Source organism: Lepisma saccharinum, chromosome 6, assembly GCF_977018435.1.
Source record: "Lepisma saccharinum chromosome 6, izLepSacc3.1, whole genome shotgun sequence".
Classification (NCBI taxonomy): Eukaryota; Metazoa; Arthropoda; class Insecta; order Zygentoma; family Lepismatidae; genus Lepisma; species Lepisma saccharinum.
The window spans coordinates 75,444,708-75,465,204 of record NC_139234.1 but is presented as its reverse complement, the minus strand read 5'-3'; the positions used below and the strand labels follow the sequence as shown (position 1 = coordinate 75,465,204).

Below are 20,497 nucleotides of genomic sequence, written 5' to 3'. Positions count from 1 at the left end.
CTAACATGTCGGAAACCAGTGTTGGTGGAAATGTGAAAATTGTAGCTCATCTAGTCATTGGGTACCCGAGGGCAACCTTGTTGGCGCTGATCACATCACTAAGACAGAGATCGATAATGTGTGGAGCCCTACCTTCACACCCCTTGCGTGCCTTCATGGCACCGCGCAATCTACGCGTAAGGGACTTAAACAATTTGATCCTTCTGTAACTTAAATCATAGGCGTGCGCACAGGAGGGCAGAGTTTGATATTTGCTCCTCCTAATACTCTCACTTAGAAATTTAGTGTAGATAAATCTAATTACCGTTATTAAACAATATTATTCTCTTTTAAAAATATTTTCAATCCGACGAAAGTTCCAAGATACTACGGCAAGTTTATTTCCTATGTAATTGGACTGTCTTGTCTTCGTTCTCCAGCAAATTACTTATCATTAAGACTCACGCATTCTTTTCGTTAGGCTAGTTGTGTTACACCTATGTGGTCGCAGAATAAATTGGTAACACATTGGAAATGAATAAATTATGTGTATTTTTTTTTAATCTGCTGTACGAAATCGTGTGCATATGTAAATTAGTCTGAACCAAAGAGAAGGAAAATAAAGGAGGAAGGGAACAGAGAACTTTTGTGCCACGGAAGCTGGAATTCTTCTAATAGGGTGATTTTCGGTGTGTCCGGACACACACACTATATACGCACTTGTTTAGTACCCATCAATACAATAAAACAGTGAGATGGAATGAGTTTCTCTTTCTGCGACTGAACTTTCATCAACGAATTTGCACTCTTTTATCAGAAGGTCTGCACTCGCATATGACTTAAATCATCTACTTTCTAACAATATTTGTGAAAATTGGAGTTTCGTCTTCTTGAATTGCTCATCTCAACACGTGGTGCATTAAATGACGGGGCTTGACTTCTACTTCTGCCTCTTAGAAGAAAACTAAAAATTAAAAAATTAAACTAAAAATTAAAATTAAAAATTAAAACTAAATAAAAAAAATTCAGACATAGCTTCCATAACTCATCGTGGATTTGGTAGGAGCCAGTCGCTGGACAAGACATAAAATTAATATTTAATAAAACTGTCCAGTTGATCACTAAACCCTGGTTAGAAAACGTACGGATTTGTGCGGAAACTGTTAGGCATTCATGGAAATTTAAAATCAAGGTAAACTTATGGAATTATGTGACTAACAACCTTATGCATGGCAAGTGAACTGAAGGCAAGGACTAATTTTATTTAGGGCATAATGATACCACGTAGCGTAACCATTATACTACAATTTTCACAACATTATATTATATTTTAATGGCTAAAATGGCATTCATTTTTTGTTTTGGATAATTTGCAAATAAAAATGCAGGCAAAATGTCCGTCATTCACTTCATTCACTCTGTTTTCAAGAGTCCAGCATGCAGAGGAGAGTAACTGCACAATTTCATTGCTTAAAAAACATAGGATATAAATTTAAAAAAGAAAGAACCAAAATTGCTGTTTACATTTGCCCGCTTTCTATCGTCCGCTACGTCATAATATGAAAGTTCGGTATGATGGAAACCGCCTTGGAGGTGAGATACTTTATATTCTTTGTATCATAGGCAATAGTTTCTCCTCCAGCCATAACAGCTGCCCATACCCCATATGTACCGTAGTCTATGATAGAATGGTTGCACAGGGATAGAAGTACGAGATCGTAGATGTAATCATCAGGACCCTCATGGTTCACAAAGAATATATCGCTCTGGTCGCTGACAAGGTTACCCCTGCACCATTCCGCGTCGTCACTAGTCACCATGAAAGCCACGTGTTGAAATCTTTGGCGGAACCAATACATCGCCCGCAAGTAGAAACCCCTATCGGCAGGGGTTGTTTTGATTCTGCTCCTAGCATAACTTATATAGTCCGTCCTCCTTACGTGCACCCCAACGAACGTTACGTCATCTCCTGTGGCTCTTCCCGTCGACATTTCCAATCTAACTATCTGGAATTGTTTCTCAGCCGCGTCAACAAGCTCTCTCCTGTAGGCAAACTCGCTTTTCAACTCCATTTTAAATTGGAGTAGTTCTCCCACAAAAATAATATAGTTTCGGAGCACTATATTTCCGTCTGAACCGTCGTATATTTTGTCACAGTGTTTTACACTTTCGTCAGAACGAATGTTTACATTCCTGAACACTTTTACCAGCACTTTGTACATAGAATCTGGTATGTACGTCTCCACATCCAGTTCCTTTCCGACAACCCACAGTGAAGCATATCCCCATATTTTATTACCCAGTGTCCTTCCATCCACCACAATGGCCGTCCTATTCTTTGGACATGCTCTGCTACCATTTTCGGTATCCTGTGAGTCTGGACTGTTTGATTTGCTTCTACTTGGGTATGTAGCCTTGTGTTTAGCTACTTTCTCTTCTAGTGCACTCTTCCTCAATTCTCTTATTGAGTTTATTTCCCCCTCTCCTAGTTCTTTCATCTCATCTGTGATGGACATTTTCGTATCGAATGATCCTGCTGTCGAGTTCATTGGACTTCCCTCCTGCACAATCTCCATTTTGGAAGACGTTTGGTCTGCATCTCTTCCGATAGTTTCTCCAAACCTATTCTCAGAATATACCACGTTCAGCAACAGTGCCGCGCCCAATATCAACACACAAATCACAATGCATCTCCTCAAGAAGTTTCTCTGTCTAATGGAAGTTTTTCCTCTTCTCATTGTTGAAATAATCTGAAAAGGAATAAAATAATATATTTGAGACTACAAGATGAGATTGTTCTTAGAAATATGCCATTATGCTAGTATACAGACAAACGAAAAGGGGGAAATAAGATTTCTGAACTAATTTAACTACATGACCAAATGAATCAGTGATGCGCCGTGGGGGTTGTTTGGAATCATATCCTCACTTTCTTATATTTTAGGAGTAATCAAAAAGTATCAAATGATTCGGCTACCGACTAGAACAGACCAAGAACTGTCTAATCAACAATATTTTTCTGATTAAACTTTGTGTTAGATGTACAGGGTTTTTTCATTGGTTCTCAGCCCCTGATTTTGCTTATAAGAGTCAATCTATCAGTGTCGTAGCATGAACATTTCTGGTGGGAACGCCAAGTCCAAAGGAAGGCTACGGCCTTTCTTGCCTAATAGTTTACTTATGAGATTAGTCGATATAAGTACTGTGTATTTGAAAGTACAATTTCATTGTGTTTTGTTGCCTGAAGTCGGCCAGCTTCATGATCCATACATATTTAAAAGCTAGCATTGAGATGCCTCACTATGCAACAAAGGTTTGGAAGACCGGTGTTTAAGAGCTTTTTTTTAATTAGTTTGTTCAATTCAGAACACCTTACACCATTCGTAGTCTTTTGCCCAAAACATGTGTAGCAAAGCTATATTTTGTTTCTCTCAGACATCCAGCTAACCAAGGAAACCTTTCGGCTTGACGCAAGTCATTATAAAACCTACCAGATTCATACGCGCTTCTAGAACATAGACGCATTAATTTTGTGGATGATATAACTATTTGATAAAAGATAAACTTGGTGATTTTCTAGCTGACCCAAGCGATATTCTAAATAGATGGAAGAACTACTTTAATGACCCTTTAAATGTCCATATAGGAGATAAATCAGAAGTAAATGAAGTGCACACAGCAGAACCTTTAGTTCCAGAACCTAACTTGATTCAAGTTAAGGATGTTATTAAAAGGCTAAAGAATAACAAAGTACTTGGCATTGATTTAATACCAGCTAAGTTAATTAAATATGGTGGAAATTCATTAATATGTCAAATTCATAAATTAATTTGTTTAATATGGAATGAAGAAGAAATCCCTCAACAGTGGAAAGAATCCATAATTCTTCCTGTGTTTAAAAAAGGTGATAAAATGAACTGCAATAATTACCGTGGAATTTCTCTACTCTATACAACATATAAAATATTATCTAACATTCTTTTAACGAGACTAACCCCATATGCTAATGAAATTATAGGTGATTATCAATGTGGATTTAAACTTAACAGATCAACTACACATCAAATTTTTCACATCAAACAGACACTTGAAAAAAAGTGGGAATATAATCGAAATGTCCATCAGCTATTCATTGATTTCCAAAAAAGCATATGATTCGGTCAAAAGAGATAATTTATATAATATATTAGTAGAGTTTGGAATACCTAAGAAGCTTGTTAGTATGATAAAAATATGCACCAGTGAAACAGAAAGTAAAATTCGTGTGGGTATTAATATGTCTGACAAATTTACAATTCATGATGGGTTAAAACAAGGAGATGCATTATCTCCATTGCTCTTTAATTTTGCCTTAGAATATGCTGTTAGGAAGGTAAAAGAAACTTAGGAAGGACTAAAATTAAATGGTGTGACTCAGTTGTTAGCATATGCAGATGATGTAGACTTACTGGGGGATGATGTGAATACAATTAAGAATAATGCTAAAATATTTTTCAAAACTGCTAAAGAGATAGGTTTGGAAGTTATCGAAGAGAAAACTAAATATGCTTACAGGCCGAAACCAAGTGTTAGATAATAATCAAAATCTAATTATTGATAACAACTCGTTTGAACTCGTTTCCAAATTCAAATACTTAGGAGTAATATTAACAAATGAAAATTATATTAAAGAGGAAATAAAAAGTAGGCTTAATTCAGGAAATGCATGTTACTTCTTTCTTCATAAACTTTTGTCTTCTCGTTTAATATCTAAGAAACTAAAAGTTAAAATATACAAAACAGTAATTTTGCCTGTAATATTATATGGATGTGAAACTTCGTCCCTTACATTGAAAGAGGAATATAAATTGAGAGTATTTGAAAATAAGATCCTTAGGAAAATCTTTGGACCTAAAAGGGATGAGGAGACAGGTGAGTGGAGAAGGTTACATAATTTAGAAGTACATAATTTGTATTCATGTCCAGATATTATTAGAATAATTAAATCAAGAAGACTTAGGTGGGAGAGGAAAGAGGAGTTTACAGGATTCTTGTTGGGAAACCTGATGGTAAGAGACCTGTAGGAAGGCCAAGACGAAGATGGAGGGACAACGTTGAGATGGACCTAAGGGAAATTGGTAGGGATGGAAAGAGTATATAGAACTTACTCAAGATAGGGAAAGATGGAAGGCCTGTGTTGCTGCAGCCATGAACCTTCGGGTTTAAGAAGGCTAGGGAGTTAGTTAGTTAGTTATAACTATTGATTGATTCAATTTATTTTACTTCGCTTTTCTGCCACTTTTGGCTAATCGTGAAGATGAATATTATAAGTGATGATATTGATGAAGTTGAAGGGACACTCACAAAGAATACCCATGATAACCACTCCGCCACAGAGGTCGGCGGATGATCCACCTATCGTACTTTTCTATTGACATAACAGTGTCGATTAGTAATTCAGACTACTGTCTGACATGCATCACGTTGCGATATAAAAACCTGATAAATACTTTAAAATTATTTCGTCCAGAGATCATTCGAAGTTAGAAGTTTTGAAACGAAAGCTAAACATTTCCATTGACAAAATATAAAGGATTTAGATATTAACGAACAAATAAACTTTCTTAATGAAATATTAGTTTTTCGGCTTAGTGTTAGCGCAGCCACAGGCAGAACTCCCTCATGAATAAATAATCTCTATTTCAAACCTTTCATACCACGAGGACTGAAAACTCTGACGAAAAATGTGTTGTATTTCAAGTTTTTAATAAATTACACAAAGAAGATATACAGTGGAACTCGAACTTGAAGGGGGGGGGGGAAATTCGAGGTATCGAGGATTTCGACTCACCAAGATTCGAGTTATTGAGGGACAAAATCGTCGACTTCGAGTTATAGAGGTCTAAAGTTTACTACTCTTCGACTTATTGAGGTCCGTGGGACTAAAACTTGGAGTTATAGAGGTGATTAGAATTTAACTTCGACTCATAGAGGTTTTCCATACTCTACCTTCGAGTTATTGAGCTCGAACGGCATCCCATAAACTGTACAAAAATTCGTCTTCTCAAGGTTTTATTCGAGTTCGAGTTATCAAGATTCCACTGCATTAACATTTTCCTCCTCACTCTACCATAATGAGGACATTGAGAAGCCACTTTTTAAGGCCTCAAATATCTGGGAAACAAAACTAAGTCTATCAACACTTCCTTGCCAAAATGTTTGTACAATTAGTCTAGGAAAGTTAAGTAATGTTTTGGTCATCTGGGGAACTAATTGCAACAGAAATGAAACCAACTACCCTTATATCTAAAAAGGTGAGGAAACCGATTTTGAAGGGTCTAGCATACTCTGACCTGTAGGTTAGCCGCCATGTTGAGAAAATAGCGCCAAAAATTCACCATGAAAATAAAAAAATATATCTCGAAAACGGTGCATTGTGGGCAAATGTGAAGATAACCAGAATGAAAGAGTGGAAAAAATTGCTAAATTATGTTTTTTGTTTGATAGAGCTACCATAAATCTTAATTGAGTTGGAAAGCTTGAAATATTTTCTTTAATTTTTAGAATTAGCCTAAAAGTTGGTTTCGTACACAAATAATAACAAATAAGTACTAAACTATGTTTTACTTCATGACTGAAAAAAATCATAGCTCATGATTTCCTCTAGAGAATGATTTTTGTTTTGTGCTTGTAGAGTCAGGGATTGAGGAGATAATTTATGTAGTTGAGAACTGAGTAATTTCTTCCCTACATTTGACGTTTTCCATTTCTTGCGATATTGATGAGAACAGAGAACGTAATATATTTTTCTGCAGTGACTCGTTCACTTGCGTTCACGTTACGTGTCGTTTTTATTGTGTAGAAATGTATGCACAAAGTAGCACCGATTGGGTGTCACACTGGGATGGGGGTAAGAACAGATTTCTTCCTCTTGGTAGGCAAGTCTTAGAATCATAAGGCGATTGCGCGGAGGGAAAAAGTGGACTGTTGCCCCATGACCCCTAAGCACCTAATCACCTAATCACTGTGAATATATTTAGCAAATATGATACGGTAAAATACGGTTCTAAACCAGTTACTTTGCCAAACATAGAGTCTATTGGAGAATTTTTCGTAGATACCTGGTGATAACTTGTTCAATTTCATCTGTACATACGGATTTGCACTTGTAGCACATTGACCCTGATGCAGTAAGAAGAGAACATATGCGTAACTGATTGAAGATGAACGTACACTCCACATCGTAATACGTTCGGTTTTATCTTCGCCATGAAATTCCGAGAAATATTGAGCATCCTAATGTATTGCAACCACAGAGCACCAGTATCCTGTTATCTTTCAGAGTTGAACCAAACGTAGATAAAGGTCCAGATTTTTCTGCGCCTCGGAACTTGAACTTATATTATCATTAGCCAGAGCTACTAGGGGTCATTTCATAGTTTATGCAGCACTACTCGAAGAAGCAAATTGCATTGCAAATGAACATATTTCTGAGGCACGTTCAGTAATATTATTGACCTGCTCAAATCACAAGTTGATGCTAATGTAAGTTCAAGCTCCGAGGAGCTGAAAAATGTGGAAAAATCTTTATCTACATTTGGCTCCACCGTGAAAGAATTTCATTAATGCTGACTGAGGGTATTGAGAAGTTTAGTTTACATCTTCAATCAGTTATGCATATGTTATCTTCTTGCTACATCAGGGTCAACGCCTGTGCTCAAGTTCACGTCTGAAAGTACAGAAAATTATGAAATTGAACATTTTATCACCAGGTGTCTACGAAAAATTCTCCAATAGACTCTATGTTAGGTTTAGAACTGAATTTTACCGTGTCATATTAGCTAAATATATTTATTTATATATTACGTCTTGTTTATCACGGCGAAGTTAAGGCTTTGTAGCCTTTTCTACCATTTAACCCGGTTTACATCGAAATTTCAGTGAATGAAAATTAGAAACATTTAAGCCATAACATACAAAGGTATTATTAAAAATTGTGTCTTAAAGACATTTATGTTGACATATACTGATAGTGGTGGTGATTGGGGAGCAGCCCCCCCCCCCCCACGTTTCCCACTTTTTACCTCCGCACAATCGCCTCATAATGCTAAGACTTGACTACCAAGAGAAAATTAATTGACTTTATCCCCTCCCAACTCAATCGCCACTACTCTGTGCATACATTTCTAAATAACACAATAACAACATGTACCAAACTAAAATCAACGAAACACTGCAGAAAAAAATATATTATGTTCTCGCCAATATCGGAAAAAATGGAACACGTCAAATGTAAGGAAACACATGACTGTTTTCAACTACATATCTCCTCATCCCTGAATTGTTTGTAAGTACATACATGAACTGAATAGGTTAACCCAGCATGGGCATGTCACACACATCTTAAAAACTGAGAGTAACTTTAAAAGACCGTCCTTTCTTCTAAATATCAACTCTTCCGCTACGGCACAAAATGGAAATTTCACGAAACGGAACGCTTTACTATTGTTAATGTGTTGTTATTGCCTTATTTTCCCCCTTGACTACTATAGCAACTGCAAGAGTAGTGAAATGACTATCAGTATTACAATCACTGATGTTGGTTGGCCACAATTCAGAGCCCTCTTGATGCCGTTCCAAGCAACGGATTTCGCTGAAACTTGGCATAGAGGCTATGTTCTCCATAAGGAAGCGAATGCTAACAAAGAAAAAAGTTCAAATTTTAACCACCAGGTTGAAATGTGGCGCTGAAATCTCGTACACAGTGAACAGCATCACGGGAAACGCTTCGTTTGTGAATTGATCACGGTGTCATATGGTTCCAAAGGGTCGTTCGCATTGACAGGGCTCATATTGAACACTGCTGTACTAACGTAACCTCAAACCACTGGTTGTTGTTACACTAGCGCCACATTTCAACCTGTTTGTGAAAATTTGAACTACTTTTTCACTTTCTTTCATCAACATTCGCTTCCCCAATGTCTCCACTGACTTATACCAAGTTTTACTGCAATCCGTTGCTTCGACCCGGCTTCAGACAGCTGTGAGTGGGGGAAATTTAATTCTAAGCGCCACATTTCCACCTGGTGATCGAAATGTGAACTATTTTCTTTACATCGGTAATTGCTTCCTCATGGTCTCCATATCCTCAATAACAAGTTTCAGCGCAATTCCTTGCTTCGAACGGGCGCCAGAGGGATATGAGTACGGCAGCTTTAATTGTGGCCACCCGGTATTAAAATATTTAGATAAACATCAAATAATGTAAATACATTGCACAAGAGGCTTCTTGTTTTTAAAATTTAGACAGATGGAAATCGTGAATGGTAGTCAGCTTGCACAAGAGGGGCGGGATTTTGAATTAAATGTACAGTCACGGACACTTCCGGCTGGTAACAATACCGTTGACTCTCATTGAAATCGTTACAACCCAGATGTGTCCGTGACTGTACATATCCTCAATACTTTACTTCATAATACTTATTAATTAAAAATCAATTTGTGTAAGTGAAAGATATTTCCATATTGTTTTTTGCGTAGGATCAAGGATTCGATTTATTGTTTGGTACGTGCAATTTTACAGTTGGGTTAATCGAGCCACATAAGAAAGGACGGTAGAACATCACTGAAAAGGGAAATTCAAGTAAATGAAAATAAAGGAAATGATTTTGTGCTGATTTCAGTTCCAGCACTCCGAATTTGTTTCCAACTTAGGCAACATAGACGCCGTCCTACTGTGATAACCCCCCCCCCCCCCCGCGTAGGGGCGGTGCCAGGGGAAGGGGTGCAAAGAGGTGCTTGCGCACCCCTGAATATTCTTCCGCACCCTATTTTCAAAACCTATTTTCAACTCAAAACACTATTAACTTCTTGTAGTGTCACATTGTCATATTTTAACCACCTTCGTAACTTATGTATGAATGTTTACACTCCATGGCCACTTTCTTGGAGTGTAATGCGCAATGTATGTCATTTCAAATGTTCGAATTAGCAGAAAAACAACGTAAAATAGCCTAATTGAATCCACCAAATTTTCAAACATGTGGTTGTTGCGGTAAATTCAAGCAAAAATGGGGCAAGTCACTGATATTCTTCAGTTTCATTGACATAATATCATAAATGGCTGCTAGAAGTTGATTGGTATTTGATGTAGTGACTAAAGGTTGCGTGCATGTTTCATTTTTCTTTATTTTCAACATCGCAACCGCTAAATTTCATTCCACACCCCCTAGATGACTCATTCTGGCGCTGCCCCTGCCCTCGTGGCAACAACACATTTCCACTGTGGAACGCACTGGCGGCGATTAGGGGAGGCCTGGGGGACAGTTGCCCCAGTACTATGCTAAACCATATTCTATGTAAAAAGAGAAAGTAAACTGCCCTTGACCCCTAGTTTTGGCACCTTTCCCCTCAGTTTTGGAACCCAATCGCCGCCACTGAGTGGAAGCTTATATGAATGCTATAATATGCACCATTAAAGAGTATTGACAACTTATTTCACACTGAAAAGGTAAAAGTAGTGGAATATCGAAATAATAATAATAATAAACGAACAGGAACCATCCGTTGCAATTTCTGACGAAACGGAACGGGAAGGTTACAGATATCCACGAACCGAAACGCCGTTCCGGTCCGGTCCGGTCCATCTCAAGCTCTGCTTCCAACATCTGATTCGATATTTTGACAGAATAGACGTTAAACGACATAACCCACAACCTTGTAGCTTGCGTTTTGAATTTTTATTTAAGTCCATTTTATGACTGATTGACTAATTGGAACTGGGCTTACAGTTGTGACAATCAGTTTTTGTCACCTAAGTTTTTATTATTCAATATCCTAGGTTTTCATTATTTTATAATTTTGCGTAACTTCGTATTCTCTTGAAGCTTGGGTAGAGAAACACAATTTTTCTGAACCTTTTGTGTTTCTGTGCTTTGTCGACTTTCCCCCCGTTGGGTCAGAGGAGCTGGGAACTACAACAATATGCTGTGATAAATCTTTCACTGTTAGAGCGACTTAGTGCATTCTGCGACAGGAAGTTCGACTTGTGAGGCCAATTAGTGGAGGAGCATATTACGTACAGGATGAGGATCCAGACCCTAGAACTATACTTTTCATCCCATTCTAACGCAACACGTGTGCCTGAAGAAGCTGGACCAAGCAAAAAAGGGACGCTTGACCACCAACGACGCAACTTCAGATTTCCGGGCCTAAAAGTCAGTCTGTTAGAATTCGAAATTTCAAATTGTCCTTACATAGTGGAAGAACAGACGAACAGTACACAGTAGACCGCCAGTTTTCGATCCGACAACACCTCTGTGACAGTCGGAGTAAGGTTCGGGACTTTGTCTATTTTCTACCGCGCCGTGTGTTTTACTTTGCGTGAGTGACAGTGACTAGTGCTGTAAATACGCAGTGCTAATTAATTAGTGACCTGTGCACTGGATTTGTGTTATCCTTTTTGTGACGAGGAACAGTAATACGATCGTGGCGGGCTAAAGCAGAAGAGAAGGGGTGCCATATGGGCCTTCCCAAAAGCTAGCATGCATGAAGCCGACGCAGCAAATCATCGCTCAGCGCCCCGACGCCACACCGCTATGACGCCGCCACAAGCGCCACAAGCGCCACAAACGCCACGTCGCCATAAATGACGTTCACAGAGCCCGATATGAAGCCATGTAACGATACAGCCGAAAGCCGCCAGCCGAATCAGTGTCCTTGAGTACTTCGACGCCGACGCCAGACAAAAATTCTGCAGAGAGAGAGAGAGAGAGAATGGGAAGATAAAGTGACACCAGTCCTCACTTATACATACCATCTAGAAGAAGAGATTGAGAGATGAAGCGACACTTACTGCGTCTTGAGACGACGCCGACGTCCCGCGTAAGACTAGCGGTGAGAAGCCACGAATGCCCCCGGTACAGCGACTTTGCCCATTATCGCCGTCCCCCGAGTAGAGAGAGAGAGAGGATGTCGAAGAAATTAATCGCTGCTCCACCACGAAGCAGACAGATGGCAGAGAGGCAGTTCCCCCCATCTTCGTCGCTGTGATGTTGAAGCGTAGAAGGAAGGTGTGTACAAGACGTTTGCGAAGCGCCGCTACAAAGAAGTAACGTGGAGAAGTGTTAGTGCCTCGAAGAGGACACGAGCGAGCACCGCGGATTGACGTCACGCCGACGTCTAAAAGACTACCCTAAACATCGCTGGAACGCCTAATACGCCGAGATGGTACAGTATACAACTGTTAATTTTTGTATATGTGTGAGTGCTCATTGACCCAGGACTCCAAAGATAGGCCGTCGGATGAAAAGATACCAGTCTTTAAATTAAAAGTCACAAACGTATTGATTATACTTTTGGCCAAGATAATTTAAATTTCATAACAATTTCTAATTCGAAAAATCGATTCACAACATACTGTTGTTTTTCCCATGCTCTGCGCCGAGCCGTATGAATAATTATATTTATGTCATATTAGGTGCGTACTCTTAAATATTTGATTAAAAGTGCGTAACTTGTCTCCCGTCCGGAGAATTGGTGTATCTCTTGCAGAGATCACCTCTCAAGTTTGTTAACTAAGGAAGTAAATTAACTTCGTGCTATTTTTAATATATTCATACATCAGTCTCTTCATTTTTCATTCTGTAAACATGTATGTGCCTTGCATTTGATATCTATGTTGCACGAGTTGCATGCCCTGCCTAATGTTATTGAAGTTCCAAGGCGCATTTGTGAAAATTCTACAATAATTATTTAATGTTTTAATAAATTGCGAAATATAAAAGATTATGTGTTATGCTCGTTGGCAGAATTTAATGATCGTGCGCAGATGAAAGCTAAGTATCTTGGATTCTAAACAAATTAACGTCTGCAGGCACAGATTAAGATTCATCCCTGCTCATAAGAAAACTAAATATTGCTTGGTATCTAAAAAAAGGCCAATGCATTCATCTTAATGTAATTTCATACCTGCAGTATGAGTGAGAGTGTGAATGTGTGAGTGATAGTGAGGGGTTGTGTAATGTGTCTATTTTTTGTGTGTTATATAATATAAATTTTTGTTATCTATGATATGACTATGATTTGTGTTTATAGCTATACATAATATATCCTCATAAATATTGGTATTAATATTTTGTTCAACGTTAAGTCAGCAAAGCATTTCCGCTGGACTTTAGGGCTAACATCAATTATTATTATCGACGCCATACTTATTATTGATTTTTATTATTATTGATTATTATTATTATTAATTATTCAACATCACTTTATGCACGAGTCGGCTATGCGCCGGGGGTGAAAACCGATCCGGTCACACGTACCCTGGAATCGAACCGTTTAGCTTGGTACCTCGAAAGGAGACTTAGGTCTCCCGACGAAGGTAAAGTTTCTCAGTGAGATGTGACGCTACGAACAGGTCTTCACTGTAAATGCCAGGTGAGACAGTGTAAAGTAGTATCCGAACCACTATGTGCCTTCAACGGCTATCGAATCCGGGACTCTCTGATTACAAGACGATGTCGTTACCAATTTCTTTTTTCAAAAGGAAGACCCCTAAGCGGCAGCTTTACCCACACATCAAACTGGTATGAATTATTCTCAAGTCTCTTTTTCATTCAGACAAACGAACGCAAACATCCATCTCTGAACCAGGATCCGAACTCGGGACTCCTGGCGTCGTAGCGCGGTGTTCTAACCACTCCGCCACGTATATCGAGTGCCATGGGTGTGGACCCTTGTAGCTTTCTTACGAGATACTGCAAACTTCCATATTTGGTACGAAAAACAGTTATCCCTTTCAATTTGCGTAAATGCCTATAACACGTCACTGTGCAAATTAAGCTTTTGACTTAGGGTAGAGGGGGATGCCCACTCAGTGGCGTATTTGTGATTTCATTTTGGAAGGTAGTTTTATGGGGGGCGTTCGGCAGTCATTATACTAAACTATTGCCTTGCAGTTTTAAGTACCCTACAACATTGGTTCTAACCTAGTTCATGAAATCTTATGATAACATTTGCACGTAATTTAGAAACAGAATATTTAGATTCTAAGAAAACCCAAGCTCATGCACAAAAACAGCTATCTAACTAGTTTCAGCGAAAACAACGAAATGTCTATTGCCAAGTTCAAACTTAACGTCCATCCAACGTACCTACAACTTTCTTGTTGATCACTTTCCTACATGTAAAATAGCAGCTGTGGAAAATACCCAGCTGTTATCTCTGCTCGGTGTGGTTGGTCAATTGCACAATTGAAGCATTTCACCGAAACACACTGTATGGCACATTTCAGTGATTGCGAGAACAACGGATAAAACCTGTAGTATGTTACTGTACTACAATAGTGAAAAACATAAAACCTTGTGCAAGAACAGTATCAATCTTTGAGCAACATCCGACCTTATGGCTGGCCAGCTTGTAGCCTGTAGTCGCAGGGCCGCAGCATGATTCCACTGGTAACTCAGCGCATTCCCAAATGTGCCATGCAGCGTTATTTGGTGAAATGCTTCAATTGTCAATTGCAATGGCGTCTACAAGGCGGAATACTTTTCGGCAGTGAAATTCTCGATGGCCGGACCATTAACGGACAGGAATTATTTTTCAATTGGTATGCTTTAAATTGAATTTTCTTTCAGGGGATAAAGCCATCCCTGGCAGGGATGAATATGATTTTCTCTTGCCGGGGATACAATTTTTTTGTGGGGGGTGAAATCCTTAGCACCCCCCGTTAATTCGCACTCTACTATACTTACATGTGAAATTCGAACCTGGTTATTCGCTTTGTTGAAATCGAGGCACCTTCTGATACTCGGCTAACTTGGATAGTCCAACGGATATTACACGGAACATTGGTGCAAGAATGTTTTTTTTTTTTACTGAGGTCTTCAAGATGTTGACAGTGGAGCCGTGACTCTCACTAAAGCATAAGTCACGTCTCACGTGATGTTCGATGTCATATTGTCACGTTCTTAAGTGAAAAATAATAACACACAGAAGGGGTGGGGGGAGGAGGGGATGTGAATTACCTAAGGATGAACTTAAGCAATTTCCTGTGTTGTGGGGATCACTCTACCCTACCTAGCTTATTGATTTATTTATTTAAGTTTTGGATTGTACTGCTCAGAAACAGCACACAAGCCTTATACAGCAGTTTATTAAAATAGGTAAATTACATATAGACAATATATACAATAAGAATATTAAATAAGTGTAATACATGAGAAAAATACTAAAAAGACCAATTTACGTTGAAATAAAATAATTACATTTTCTTAAAAAATATAATACAGGTTTTAGCATTTTCGATTACCCAGTTTCAAAATAATATTCTCAACCCTAGAGACTATGAAACTCAAAAAATGTGATATCATCCTTTTCACTACACTTGTCTATTTACATACATGCCACGTAGACTTTACTATGCGCTTTTGTGCATTTGCTACAGTTATATGTGAAACACTATGTCTTTACACTTTTAGAAGTAAAGTCTACGTGTCATGTATGTAAATGAACAAGTGTAGTGAAATGAAAAGGATGATATAACATTTTTGAAGTTTCATTGTCTCAAGGGCTGAGTATATTATTTTGAAAGTGGGTAATCGAAAATGCTCCACCCTGTTCAAAATTAAAATACCTATTAGCTATTTCTAAAATTGAAATGACAGAAATTGCAGAGCAGTTATTTTGGAATGCATATTGACGAGTCATTAGTGTAACTTAATTAATTAATAGGGCACAGCAATTGTTCCATAAATTAATTTGCAAATAAAATTGTAATCGTTAGCATTTCTTCTATCCATTAAAGGAGTTCGCCGGAAGCTTGATTGATTGATTTAGTTTATTTTACTTCGCTTTTCTGCCACTTTTGGCTAATCGCGAAGATAAGGATGAATGATGAAATTGATGAAGGAATATTCACAAAGAACGCCCATTCACAGGCCGGCATTCGAACCCGGTAGAGTTCGCGTGAAGAGTAGGAAGCATACATTTCTTATATGTTTACGAACAAATAGCCGTATCTTTCTTAGAGCATAATTCAGTAACATTGCGAGTAGAATTTAGAGTAGAATTTTAAATTTTTGAAACAGCCGGGGGGGGGGGGGAGATTTCTGGAGGTGACAATATCATTGTGTTACATCATACTAATTCATTCACATTCACACACATAGACACCCACACACCCACACACACACCCACACACACACGCACACTGAGTCAAGAATCTTGTTTATTTGGATAAACATTAAATTATTATACTTAATTTAGAAGGTAGAAAATATTTTTATATTGTTAATATATTTTAACTTTATATTTACTTTTCTTTTATTGTGTCCCACCCATGACAACAAAAAGCAATTAATTTCTCCTTTAACTTTTACATTCCCACTTCAACTCCACTAGAATATCGAAACGTCCATTCATTATCTTCTCTCTTTCTCATAAATAATTTATTTTTCATCATTTGAAAATTTACAGAAATAAAAATAAATGTCTTATTAAGTAAAGAGGCAGTGTTTTTTTATCTGCCCACCCGTGACACAAAATTGTTCGCTTATACAGTGCGTCCATTTCGATCTGCAGCCGAGAGATCGGGAGAAGCGTGGCGGGCGGCACTGACGGAGATGCCGACATTTGCGGCCTGAAATGCCCGCTTATTTTTATGGACATATGCAGACATTTATATAAATATTGCAAAACGAGCACTAACCTGTGTTATAAGAGTATGGTTTTAATTTTAGTAGCTTAGTGGCTGTATGTGCCGATGATTTTGACACGCCCACCTCTTGTGAAACACGGCGTAGAGGTTTGTTTGGAGAACGTTCTAACGCTGCACCAATATCATCGAGTTTTGCTTCGGTTAGAATCCGTCGTTTTTGCTTAGGTGTTTTAAAATTTAACGATCCAGTTTCTCGTAATTTAAGGACAAGATATCTAACCGTATCTCTGTGTGGAGTTGAAACGCATGGGAATTTCTGTACAAATTACCTACACACGTCTCTACACGAGTTTGTTTTCGCGTAGGTACGTGTCATACATAAAAAATCTTTGTTCTAACGTGAATCTTGCGGCTGGCATTCCAATCGTCTCACTGACACGTCACACATACACACTACAATAACACAAACAAGTAACTGCAAGTAACCAAGAATAACACTCTTGCGCACAGTACGAAATTAACACGCTCTTGGTTTACATTGCTCGCCACTATATTTACAACTCTGTCTTCATCTAGTCGCGAAGGAACAAAAAACTCGAGCTCGGATATTTCGGATTGCGAGGAAGCTCACGAAAACCATTCACTTTTATCGGTTTCGTCTGCAGTGTAATCCTGATACAGTGTTGCACATTCGAAACCTCCAAACGATTCCCATCGCCACAAAACTCTTTCAAGGATATAAACTTAAGCAGGACGTTACTGATCAAAACCATGATTAAAATGCTTTTTTATCTGTGGCTCTTAACATCGTTTCTATAGCGTATTTATTTGTGTATATAAGAGCAGAACTTGGATGAATTACAGAAGAACTTTTGCGTGTTATAACACAGGTTAGTGATCGTTTTGCAATATTCATATAAATGTCTGCATATGTCTATAAAAATAAGCGGGCATTACAGGCCGCAAATGTCAGCTTCTCCGTCAGCGCCGCCCGCCACGCTTCTCCCGATCTCTCGGCTGCAGATCGAAATGGACGCACGGGTACTTATAAATCTAGGAAAGTATTTTAAGTGTAGTTATGCTTAATGAACAGTGTTTAGTTTCGTAATCCATTGCACAGAAATTGTAAGAAAAATGTTGCTTAATTATTAATAAAAATCCTCATCTCCAAAAGAAGTTCCCATGGCGTAGTGATACCGTCGTCGCCTTGTAATCAAGGGGTCCCGGGTTTGATACCCGGTGAAGTGGGATTCCACTTTAAATTGTATATCCAGTCCCGATTAGCCTTACTGTGCATAAAGTGAAATGTTCATAAAATTTCATGAATAATTTATTTTTCATCATTTGAAATTTTACAGAAATGAAAATAAATATCATATTAAGTAAAGAGGCAGTGTTTTATGTATCACACACGTGACCAACTCAGTCAACCAATCCAAAAGAAGTTTCGATTATCAAGTGTGCTAAGAAGGTCCTGTTAACGTTTTTTTGGATCATGTGGAGTCCATTACTGGTGGGATTTCTTCCTTACGGGTCAACTGTTGACATTGAAACCTAAATGGCAGCTTTGAAAATCCTGCTCCCTGAATTTCGTTGCGAACAGCCTGGACGAAACCTTAATGCTTGAAACTTCTCAGCATAACATTCGTCCACATGTATCCTGTGCGTGAGTAAATTGCGAAATATGGATGGGAGATACTAGTGCACCCTCCTCACAGTCCTGACAGTGCACCGTGTGACTTTCATATCTTTGGTTTCATGCGGGTTCCAACGGTTTGCATGTCATGCTGAAGTGGAAAGTGCAGTGCACCCATATTTTTATAACCTGAAAACTGTTTTATATGAACACGAGATATTTAAGCTTGTGTCACGGTGGGACAAATGCATCAATAGGAATGGTTCATATGTCGAAATATAGCCAATGGTTGTCCATTGCTGTCGCCTTAGTGATTCTCCTCGTATGTATATATACGGAGCGTCCGCAAAGTCCCACACTATCGGCTAAAGATATATTTGACTATGTGCATCACAATCAGAATATGGTCCTGACCACAGGGTTCTTGAAGGATGGATGCTTTGGGGTTGGGGGGGGGGGGGTGGTATCCTCTCCAATGTACTGCTTTCTTACAAGGCAAACTAATAAGTCGGCTTTAGACAAAAGCATTTCCCTTAACATTTATGCTACCACAAATGTTCGTAAATGCTTCCAAAAATCTTATAGCACATAGTACGCGTATTTTATACGGAAGCATTTCATGTAACTTTTCGGTTAGGATTCGCGATTACAGTGTATAATATAGCTATACAGCATGAAAGGCACGTCGAGTTAAACCATCTATGCTGAGTGCGCAGTGTTCACAATTGAAACAACTAAAATATTCTTCCATGCGTGTACAGTAAACGTTATGAAGTATGTATTTAAGCAGTGCCACTGACTTGTACCTAAAACCATTTAAAAGGAAACACTATTGATCTCGGTTGAATAGTTATAGCCTTTTAAAAATGTCAAGTGATACATTGCTTACATCTCACGCGGCCGCCATTACGTCTGCACTCGTGACCTAGAGGTCGCTTCTGATTGGTTATGATGCTACGAAAAGTTCTACGGAAATAGGACCGATTATATCCTTGAGAAATGCCATGAAATATCCCATGGTATCTGAAATGCCATAATATTTTTCACTTTGCACAGTAGCATTTTGGTCATGGCACAAATGTTAAGGAAAATTCTAAGGAAAATGCTTGCGTCCAAAGCAGGCCTTACGCGCACGCGAAGCCAAGAAACAGGATCTGCTTCATACCTAACCTACGCGGTCATGAGAATCCCTATTGGTAGGATTCACACACAGCAGGGGCCAAGCGCGTTAAAGTGTGATGTGGCATCTGGAAGATTCGTATTATTGGTCTGAATTTATCGAATATATTTTCATAGCGAAACTATCTTGAAAAGTTAGGAAATTAACCGATGCCAACATTGTTCGCCATTAGAGAGCATAATGCATGTTTCATGCAAGACGGCGTACCTATGTGAGATTGACTGGATGCCATGTTTCTGAAACACTGGATTGATCTCAAGGTAGCTGTTGAATGAGCCCCTTGAATCTATTGGATCTTGCATTGTAGGGGTATCTGCATTTTTTTAGTTTGAATTAAATTTTTTTGGGTGTGTCAGCACTGAGGCTATTTTGCACCCGTCACACTATATGGCGTCCAGCCCCTTATCATAACAAACATAAAAGCGTGTCCGAAAACTAAAATTTCCTTACCTTGGTTAAAAACTGAGGCTAAAAAGGGCGCTCAGCACAAATAAGGACAAAACAGAGGACGACACAGAATTATACTGGCCATGGAGCCAGTCGCCAGAGCCTCGTTAGTCCTCAGTCCAGGGTGTACTACGTGGAAGTCAGGTTGACTATTGGGTGCACTACGTGGAAGGAGCACCCCTTACACCCCAGGTGTATCTGAAATCCAGGCTGTACAGATTGAAGATTATCAGATCATGTTTCCAGTGTGCTCAACAACCTGTAGTTCCTTCTACACTACAGACCTGCGTGGAACTTGATGGAGGGTATTTTGAAGAAATTTGGCTTGTGGTGCGGGACTTTTTAGACACCTTGTATATGGAGGTGAATTTTGTACCCCTTACAAATCAGAAACTGTCATTGATGTATAGTCTATCTTTGCAATATGTGGAGCAAAGCCGCGCATAACGGAAGAGAAGAGGGAAGAGAGAGTTGGCAGAGCAAAGTAGTGCACGCTGCTGCAAACGGCTGATGCTGCGAGTTCATTGGTCGAGCCCTCTCGACTTGCGCAGAGATTTGTCTCCGTTCGCTCGCTCCAGAGATATGCGGGACAGAGTGTAGCTGCTCTTAGATTGTTATT

General features: G+C 38.8%; 1 protein-coding gene across 1 annotated transcript; it reads right to left on the bottom strand.

Moving 5' to 3' along the window:
• Positions 1–1,022: 1,022 nt before the first annotated feature.
• On the bottom strand, positions 1,023–14,791 carry LOC145989460 (galactoside alpha-(1,2)-fucosyltransferase 2-like). Its single transcript, XM_083124807.1, has 2 exons — positions 14,712–14,791; positions 1,023–2,729 (listed from the first exon to the last, which is right to left on the bottom strand). The coding sequence occupies exon 2, from the start codon at positions 2,715–2,717 to the stop codon at positions 1,527–1,529; it is 1,191 nt and encodes a 396-aa protein (XP_082980933.1). The 5' UTR covers positions 2,718–2,729; positions 14,712–14,791; the 3' UTR covers positions 1,023–1,526.
• Positions 14,792–20,497: the final 5,706 nt, after the last annotated feature.

Bases quoted from the DNA above. Each gene is read 5' to 3' on its own strand.
- LOC145989460 (XM_083124807.1), bottom strand. From the start codon at position 2,717: ATGAGAAGAGGAAAAACTTCCATTAGACAGAGAAACTTCTTGAGGAGA.